Source organism: Fulmarus glacialis, unplaced genomic scaffold, assembly GCF_000690835.1.
Source record: "Fulmarus glacialis isolate BGI_N327 unplaced genomic scaffold, ASM69083v1 scaffold34440, whole genome shotgun sequence".
Classification (NCBI taxonomy): Eukaryota; Metazoa; Chordata; class Aves; order Procellariiformes; family Procellariidae; genus Fulmarus; species Fulmarus glacialis.
In genome coordinates, this window is record NW_009189093.1 from 64,300 (window position 1) to 73,747 (window position 9,448).

The 9,448-nt window shown below is 47.4% G+C and overlaps 1 protein-coding gene across 1 annotated transcript in view; it reads right to left on the reverse strand.

Annotated features, from left to right (window-relative positions):
* Nucleotides 1–5,543, reverse strand: part of ERI3 (ERI1 exoribonuclease family member 3) — a gene marked incomplete at its 3' end in the record, with an annotated part of 29,664 nt that extends 24,121 nt beyond the window's left edge. Inside the window, exon 1 of the mRNA XM_009580944.1 lies at nt 5,425–5,543. Coding sequence (XP_009579239.1) covers nt 5,425–5,499 — 75 coding nt within the window. The remainder of the gene's footprint in view (nt 1–5,424) is intronic.
* Between the last annotated feature and the right edge of the window lie 3,905 nt (nt 5,544–9,448).

Sequence of the window (9,448 nt, forward strand, 5' to 3'; positions counted from 1 at the left end):
CCTCTAGGTGTGTTTCTCAAGTTCATCAAGCCATTATGAGGTGGAATTTTAAGGAAGTGGAGGGACATAGACACTCTTTTATATTCCAGAAACTGTTTTTGTATTAATCTGTATTTTAATTGGGTAACAGCTACTACCTACAGACTTCCCATACTCTGAGAGGCAAATAGATTTGAGAGATTAGCGCACGGCTCTTTAGAGCAGTTTTTAAAGCTCACTGGCTTGTTTTTTGCTTTTCTTGCCGTCTTTCTCTCCGTGCATTTGCCTGGCAGAGGTGGACAGCTCACCTACTGCAAAGTGCTGGCTCTGCCTCTCAGAGGGCAACTCAAATCAAACCTCTGGAAGTGGGTGAAAGATGAGCTTTTGGGAAAGGATCATAGAATCATAGAATAGTTTGGGTTGGAAGGGACTTTTAAAGGTCATCTAGACCAGCCCCCCCTGCAATAAGCAGGGACACCTTCAACTAGATCAGGTTGCTCAGAGCCCCGTCCAACCTGACCTCGAATATTGCCAGGGATGGGACATCCACCACCTCTCTGGGCAACCTGTTCCAGTGTTTCATCACCTCATCGTAAAAAATTTCTTCCTTATATTTAGTCAGAATCTACCCTCTTTTTGTTTAAAACCATTATCCCTTGTCCTGTAGCCACAGGCCCTACTAAAAAGTTTGTCCCCATATTTCTTATAAGCCCCCTTTAAGTATTGAAAGGCCGCAATAAGGTCTCCCCAGAGCCTTTTCTTCTCCAGGCTGAACAGCCCCAACTCTCTCAGCCTTTCCTCATAGGAGAGGTGTTCCATCCCTCTGATCATTTTTGTGGCCTTCCTCTGGACCCGCTCCAACAGGTCCATGTCTTTCCTGTACTAAGGATGACAGGCAACCTTTCGGTATCATGGCCACACTGATGTAAATGGCTTCTACTGCTCTGGGCACCTTCAGGACTGCATCTGTTCAGCGCCGCACCCCTGATGGCCATGGGAGGACAGGGTGAAATGGCCTCATCCAGACATTTCACAGAATCATAGAATCATTAAGGTTGGAAAAGACCTCTAAGATCATCAAGTCCAACTGTCAACCCAACACCACCATGCCCACTAAACCATGTCCCTAAGTACCAATCTACACGTCTTTTAAATGCTTCCAGGCATGGTGACTCAACCACTTCCCCGGGCAGCCTGTTCCAATGTTTAACCACTCTTTCAGTAAAGAAATTTTTCCTAATGTCCAATCTAAACCTCCCTTGGCGCAACTTGAGGCCATTTCCTCTCGTCCTATCGCTAGTTACTTGAGAGAAGAGACCAACCCCCACCTCGCTACAACCTCCTTTCAGGTAGTTGTAGAGCGCGATGAGGTCTCCCCTCAGCCTCCTCTTCTCCAGGCTAAACAGTCCCAGTTCCCTCAGCCGCTCCTCATAAGACTTGTGCTCCAGACCCTTCACCAGCTTCGTTGCCCTTCTCTGGACACGCTCCAGCACCTCAATGTCCTTCTTGGAGTGAGGGGCCCATCAGGGATGGGAAGGCGGACACAGAGGTCCCACCAGAGTCACTGCTTGATCTTGCCCAAGACTCCTTCCCTCCTTCCCTGCCAGGCCAAGCAAAGTACCAACTTATCCGTACAAGAACACATCACCGAGCACAAATGCACGCAAGATTCATGCTGCAGAAATTGCACACACGAATACAAAGGGATATACCTACTCCACGGGTACATTTCAATACAGGTCAGAGAGTGCTCAAAAGGGACCAGATTTCTACTCTCTCACCCTTCTGATCCTTTCTGTTATCAGTTACATCCATCTGTAACACCCAACCTAGTGCATTGGATATCTGCAGCATTATCTGGTCTTGCAGCTTTGATAAAGTATAAAAACATAAAACTGCACAATTGTAAAGTTTCACTGGCGATCCCAAGAAGCACATGGTACTTGGGAACATAAACAAGCTATAAGGCATTTATCTTTTTGTACTTTTATTGTCTGTTCCTTCAGGGAAAAAAATCAATAAAAATTAATCATAAAAAGAGAGCCAAGTACCATGAAAAAGCCTGTACAAGCACCTTCTGTGCAGAGGGAACCTCTAACTTAAGCTCCTGGCATGAACTTTCTTGGGCATCAGACAAGCCACTTGCATCTTCCGAAATGGCATGATGAGCTTTATATACCTAATAATAGCTTTTAACCACTTGCAAGCACTTTTCACCTTCTCTGTCTAAACGTTCAGCACACCCCCCATCATAACTAAGCCTCACAACCTGTTGTTTTACAGAAGCAGGTCAAGACAAAGGACACCAGATGAGGGCTACAGAGTGAGCCAGCACTGGAAGACATGCTCGGGGCCATTGGTGTGGGGAGTCGGAGGAACCTCCTGTAGCCAGGGAAGACCACAGACACACCAAAAGCTACACAAAGGGATGCCTTGAAGGTGACCACAAGCTCTCCACCCTTGCAGACACCCTTCCTGTGCTCTGCTGTCTTCTTCAAGAAGGAAGAAGGATGTGAGAGGTACTCCACATCCAAGGAGTAACGTTGAGCAACCCCAGTAATCCTCCCACACACAGCTTATACCAAGCAGTCCTACTGCTTCCCAGCAAAAGGAGCGAGCAGAGGGGAAAGAAGAAAGCAGCAGCACAGCAGACAGGCTCCCATGTAATGTCAACACCACTGCTTTTCCTACAGAGTTTATCTGGGAAACCATCGTATTTCTACTTCAAGACAGTTTGCTGATTACCTAAGCACTTGTCTCTGGTGTACAATCTGATAATCAGGCCCGGTCTTTCTTTGCAGACAAAAGAGGCCAATAAATCTCACCCTTTGTAAGTAGAGGTGCCTAGACAAAGCCCTTTACTGGCATTTAGCAAAATGGGTATTTTTCAGAAAACATACACCAGCTGAAAGTCAATGGCAAACGCTGGAGCTGTGCAGGCAGTGGCTCCGCAGGAGCTGGACACACAGCACAACCCAGCTGTGTCCCCGGGGTCTCAGGGGAACCTACACCAGTGGCACCAGCTGTGCCTGCCTAGCAGGAGTCACCGACCCCACAGGTCTCTTGCGGCCACTACAGCCTCCGCAAAAAAGCGGCTGCAAATACGAAAGGATATTTTTGCAACTGTTTAGTAAGGTCCTCAGTACGACCAGCTCACCTGTGGCTTTTAGGGCAGCGTTTCAATGTCAGCCCCAGATACGGGGCCCAGGGACAAGCCCCACTTACCCTTCCAGCACGATCCCACTCCCTGGACCTCATGGCAGGCCCTGCACAGGCAGGGGGACTGACGGGCGGGGGGCCTGCCAAGCCAGGAGGGACGGGGGCCTTGCTGTGCATCGAGCAGCATGGGTGGAGTCGGGGGCTGCCCAGGAGCCGGTGGCTTCCATGCTAGGATTAAAACCAGCTCCCTAACCCACCCTGTTAATAACAGAGAACTTGCCAAACCTGGCAAGTTGGACCATTTTGTGCCACTGATACACACCGGTGGGGGTTCTGGGATCATTTTGCCTGCTGGCCTCAGCACTGCCCATTTTTATCCAACTCTGAAGACAAGACACCAGACGGAAGTCAGCAGCAGAATCTGCAGTGCAACGCTGCAGCTGGGATGCCCATGCCCGTCCTGGGGACTCCTGCAAATGCACGGCCAGCACACGGCCTCGCTTGCTGAAGGGCTCCATGCAGGAGACACGAACCTGCAGAGACACAAACAGCTGCTCCAGGCTCCCGACAGCAAGAGAAGGCAGAGGAACCCGCACTGCGGTGAGGGAGCATTAGATGGGCTGAATGTCTCTGTCACAAGCTTGGTGTCCAGAGAACCTCTCAACGTCCTCAAGCTGCAGCAGGCTGGAGGCTCCGTTCAGCTCAGACAGCCACACCAAGCAAGTCATGCAGACTCTCGTGCAACGACAGAGCTGCAACCTTTAGCAGCGGGGGAAGGACGCAGCAGAGGAATTTCCAGAGAAAGGAATTTCGGTGGGAGTTAATAAGCGAGACGACTTCTTTCTAGAATTTAGATGACATGCAAAACGGACATTTTGGATTCTACTCTAGAGGATGACGTTGTTCTTAGCAAAGATCAGGTGCAAACTGTGAGATTTATCACATTTGTACAAACATATGTCCAGCAAGTCTCATGGGCATAAGGACAGCCAAAGTAGTTGTCCAGCCTTCTAGCATTAAGGTTGCAAAACCATTTCCATTATAGCCCTCTGTTTTCACACATTTATAGCTTTCTGAAAGCCCCTCTCCTGGGAGTAATGTTTTCTGTGCTTAGTTCTTTTTTTTTTTTTTTTTTTAAAGTTTAAATAAAATACCTTCAGCTGGTTTTTAGTTACAAGAGAATAAAAAAAAAAGAAAAGTATTTGTTTTCACAATGTGGAAATCTGGAAGGGGCTGGTTGGTCCTGGAGGGGACTCCACCTAACAAAGAGGAGTCATTTTTCATCAGGTTAGTACACACGGGACAAGCACTTCAAGGACCTAAACCTGCAGCCACGGAGGTCAAGGAAAACACACCATGGCGTCGACGATCCCAGATGAGACCAGGACAGAACGAAGAATTTGGATACCCTGATTCCCATAGTCAGTACTTCAGTCACTGAGCTGGCCAATATCGAAACAGTAGAGTAACAGGAAAAAAAGCCCAAAGCAAAAGGAACTTAAACACTTTGCTTTAATGGCTACAGCAGGGAGGAAGAACACACTTGCAGAAACAGTTAACTTTGTGTTGAATGAAGAAAATATAATTTAAAAAAACAAAACCAAAAAACAACCTCTGCCCCCCTATTCATTTGAACCATCAGGGATCACATTTACCACCTTCATCCTCTCGTCTGTATGTGGGGAAAGGTGGCCGCAGCTCAAGAGCAGCTGTCCTCAGCAATGAGAGTAACCAAGTAACAAGAGGCCACTTCTCCAGCAATCATTTCAAGTGCCCCACAAGCATGATATCAAAAAGAAAGTCTTAAAAATACAGACGTGGGTTACCCCACCACTCTGAAGAACTCATCAAATCCCAACAGGCAGGCCCACAGGAGAGTCATTCAGAGCCTGAACCATGCAGCAGTACTTTCTTCCCTCGGACCATGCTCTCTCTGACCTTCCCCACCGCAAAGCAGCATGGCAAAATCACGAAGCGCTCACAGAAAGGCTACACGATTTTGAGCACCAACTAACATGACTGCTTTTATTTTGTGGTCACCCAGAAGACTTGTAAGTACAACTGATCTTAGTTAGCAGATCATAGCTGGAGTTATTTATGAATCCAAACTGAGGTCTTTACATGCTACTGCAATGACAAAAAATGATTCCCCTTGTCCTTAACTCGAGATTGGCATGACACGCTGCCTTGCAGCTGCACCATGAAGAGGCAACCCCAACCCCTGGTGCAATGGAAACCTGCTTCCCAGGGAGACTCTTGGAGCACCAGGGAACCTTTGCACTTTACCTCTGTACAGAAGGGCGTAAGCTGGGGATGCACCACAGGCTGAACATACATGTGAAAGGTGGATTCGATCTCCATCGTCCTGCCATTCAGCTTCAGGATAGGGAATTCGATGATTTCCTGAATGGGGCAAAAAGAAAAGCAGCTGTTCATTTAAAACAAACAAAAAATGAAGCTGGAAATTATCCCACCTAGCAAGCTGGCTATAAAAAGAGGGGCCTGACAGTCCCAAACAAAAACCAGCCTGACGTGAGGCTCTGCACTACAAGGGGGAAAGTGATGCCGGAGCACAGAGCACACCCAACACCGTGAGCAGAGGAGGATGGTGCCGATGCTCATCCCAGCTGGGACGGGCGGCAGGGATGTCCCTGCGCTCAGCGCTGCAACCACAGACACCGCTGCCTAAGCCGAACCTAAGGAAGATGGTCTGGCACCACTCGCACATGCTGGCACCACCCAGGGAACATGGAGACGCACTTGCAACGGGCTCACGTCTGTTTAGCAAGGACACCCCAGGGGCTGTGCCCTCCCCAAGACCAGTCCCAGCCTCTCCACCTTGCTGTCCTTTTGGAGGACACCACCAGGCAGACAACAGGAGCTACTGCATGAAGCACCTCCTTCCCAGGAGCAGCTGAGGAGCACTGCTCTCCAACGGAGTGAGGAGAGAAGCTGGAAGCCCCCCCTGAAAATCCATCCCTATGGGATATGGCACAGTAGCAAGCCGTGCTTAATTTTCCTCTTTGTAGCCAATTTATGCTGATAGGGAAATAAAAACGTTCCTTCATCAGAAGAATGTTCAATTATTTGAATAATCAGCAATCAAAAATTTACATGGACCTGCTAATAAAAAGTTTAAACAAATCCAGTTGCGATGGATTTCTCAATTATAAAAAAATATACATGAAATTAAAAAAGCCGACCACCGAATAAAAGCGATAAAATCCTTTGTGTTCACCCCCCTCCTTCTCCACTCCCTCTCCTCCTTCCAGTTTAATGTAAGAGGAGAAGTGACAATTTGTTTGGTGTCTTTAAAGAATAATTTGTCTATGTTATTTAATAGAGATGCATGGCACCAAGGTTCTGGAGTGCAAATGAGCCCGCTGAGTGATATCCATGCAACAAGCCTCTCAAATCACTTCTGGAGAGAAACAGAGAGAGGGAGAGAGAATAAAAAAAATATTGCTTTTTAATATTCAAAAACAGTTTGCAAAATTTAATCAAAGCAGAGCAAAAGCTAACATTTTTACCACTTTGACATTTTTATTAGCGCTTTCATAAATTTTTAAAACATGAATGGAATTAGTTTAACAACAAAAAAAACTGCCTGAAAACATCTGGAAGAGACAAATAAGAAATAATAAAAAACAACAAAAAAAAATCCAACTCCTGTGAGTAAAATTAGCATGTGGAAAATGCAGCCGCTGCAGAGGAACTAACACAGTTTTTGGACCCTGGCTGCAACCCTCATGACCCGCAGGCGGAAATTATCATGAGGTCATACATATGAGCTGATGACATCACCACCCCATCAGGCAGAGGGAGGACAAGAAGTTGGGTGGGTAAATGGAAACAACAAATAATTTAAATAGCTGGGAGAAACACCCAATTTCCATGGTGGACAGAGCCCGTGGCCGCAGCAGAGCAGCTCCCCGGAGCAGCAGGCACACAGCCCAGACCAGGGCACGCGGGGAGCTGAGATGGAAAGTTAGAAAAAAAGATTAAAATAAAATAAAGTGTTAACAGTGCTGAAGTGCCCAGGTGTAGACACCGAGCAGTGAAGTTGCAGAGGACGCAGGGCTTAACCATTTCCCCTCGGTCAGCTGTGCCACACTCAGTGCGTGCTAAGGCAGAGCGGAGGTTTGGGTGCATCCTTCCCCACCGCTGTACCACCCCACCGCGAGTCATGAGGTTCCCCCAGGAAAGAGACAAAACTCCACCCATGGGCTGGAAGGGGAGGAGGACAGAGGCAAAACACCTGAGCATCACCCAGATCGCCTGCTGTGGTGCAGCCAAACTCACCAGCCTCAGCCGCACCGGAGGACCCGTGGAAACACGAGAAACTCAATCTGAGTAAGAAACACTGGACACAGCTGATCCTCCCTTCAAAAGAGCTACCCACAGGTAGGCTCCGAATGCTGCAAGTTTCTGTTCAGAAGGAAAACGGACTGCAAAGTTTGAAGCCAATGGACAGGACATCGTAACAGAGACAGGCTTAACCCCAGGATAACACCACCCCAGCCTTCAAACCGGGCGCTTGTTGCTGGGGCGGCTTGTTGCCCTGTAGGTCTGCACCCCACTCAGGGCGTGACTGTGGAAGTGGGGAAGCTCACGGTAGGGCAAGACGAGCGTTCCCCCGCCCGGAGACAGACATGCACCGGCTGGATTTCACAACAGGGCTCCGTTGCCACGCCGAGATCGGTCCTAAGGGACCAGAAACAACCTCAGGGGCCATCAAGTGGCTGGATGCAAAGCGAGACTGAAAGACAGCCCTGCCGCTGATCTGATACACAAAGGCGTCGCTCGCCTTCCAGAACCAAAGGCAAAAAGCACTTCCAGGAGGGTCGGATTAAGACAGACGGAGGAAATAAAAAGCCGTACTAAAAAAATGTGGAAAATTTAACAATATGCAGAATTACCGCAGGTCTGTGGGAAGCACACAGCCAGGCGCGGGGGTGGAACCCTAGGAGCGACTTGAGCGTCTCAGGAGAAAGCGCAGCCGCTCTTTTGGGCTTATTTGGTCAGTTTTTGAAGCAAGTGGTAAAGGACCTTTCCCAAAAGGCTGTTTATCTGCACACTTCCTATAGCAGAGATTTTTTCCAGTCTCTGGCAGTGTTTGCTCCACTGGTATCTAAGGCAACAGATACCAGCCCCATGAAATCAGCCCCACTCCTCACTAACGACGTTAGCCAGTCCTACAATGAAATTTAACCTGTGACACTGCTGTACTTTTCATTTAAACTTTCATTTGGAGAGAAGCAGTGTTTGGAGACCCTGCAGTTTGTCCTGCTAATAAAGACAAGTGTTGGGACCTTTAAAGGTGCCATTCATCTTTTGCCTTTATTAAATTCAATTTTCTTAAGCCCATGATACATCATGAAATTAAGAGTTGACATTCCTGCAGAAACAAAAATATCTATCAAACATAAACAGAAAGGGGGGAAAAAAAAAAAAAGAAAGAAAGGCCCCTCTTAAAAAAAAAAAAGAAAGAGAGGCCTCTATTACCAAGAATTTATGGCTTAAAGTTGATCTGTTTCCACTTTTTTTCCTCTTTTTTTTTTTTTTACAAGCATATGGTTTGTTTTAGATATCCAAAATGTTATTACAGATCTAGAATTTCATTAGTAATTATTATGAAATGGTGAGCACTTAGACACACACACACACAACCCCCCAACAGACCGTGATGCAGGAGGGCAGCCGGGCGCTCTCTCACGTTTCACAGCAGCCCGGTGAGCTCAACACGCTCAGCTCCATCTCCACCGTCAAGGACTTTCGCTGCTTCTTCCCAGGTGGGAAAGGTGGAGGTGAGCGGCACAAGGGAATTAAAAGGAAGAGGTTCACTGACACTTCCTTTCTTTTATCAGAGTCTGATCATTCATAAGTGCTACCTTGAGATCCTCACCCATTTCCATTTCCAACACTGAGACACGTTCCAACTTCAGCAGCGATTTGTGCCAGCAGCTTTTGGGGCTTCCAAGTCTTCCCCCCGCCCCCAGCTTTTCCTTATAGTGCAACCAGAAGTTATGGATGTGCTGAAATAATGCTGAGGGTGTCCAGAGGCTGCAAATAGCCACAAGCTACCAGAAGAACAAATGTACCCATTTGAATTTTGTGAGCACTGCAATTAGCTATTTTATTTAGCACTGCAAAGTAACTTGAAAGGAAATCCAGGATTCAAACCACTAGCAATAAATAAGCGGCTTTTTATTTTCCTTTCATTGTCATGAAAAGTTGAACATGTTTTCTGTTGAGAAATTCTGCACGCGGCTCCCAATTACAAGGCATTTGCATTTATATTGTTGGAACA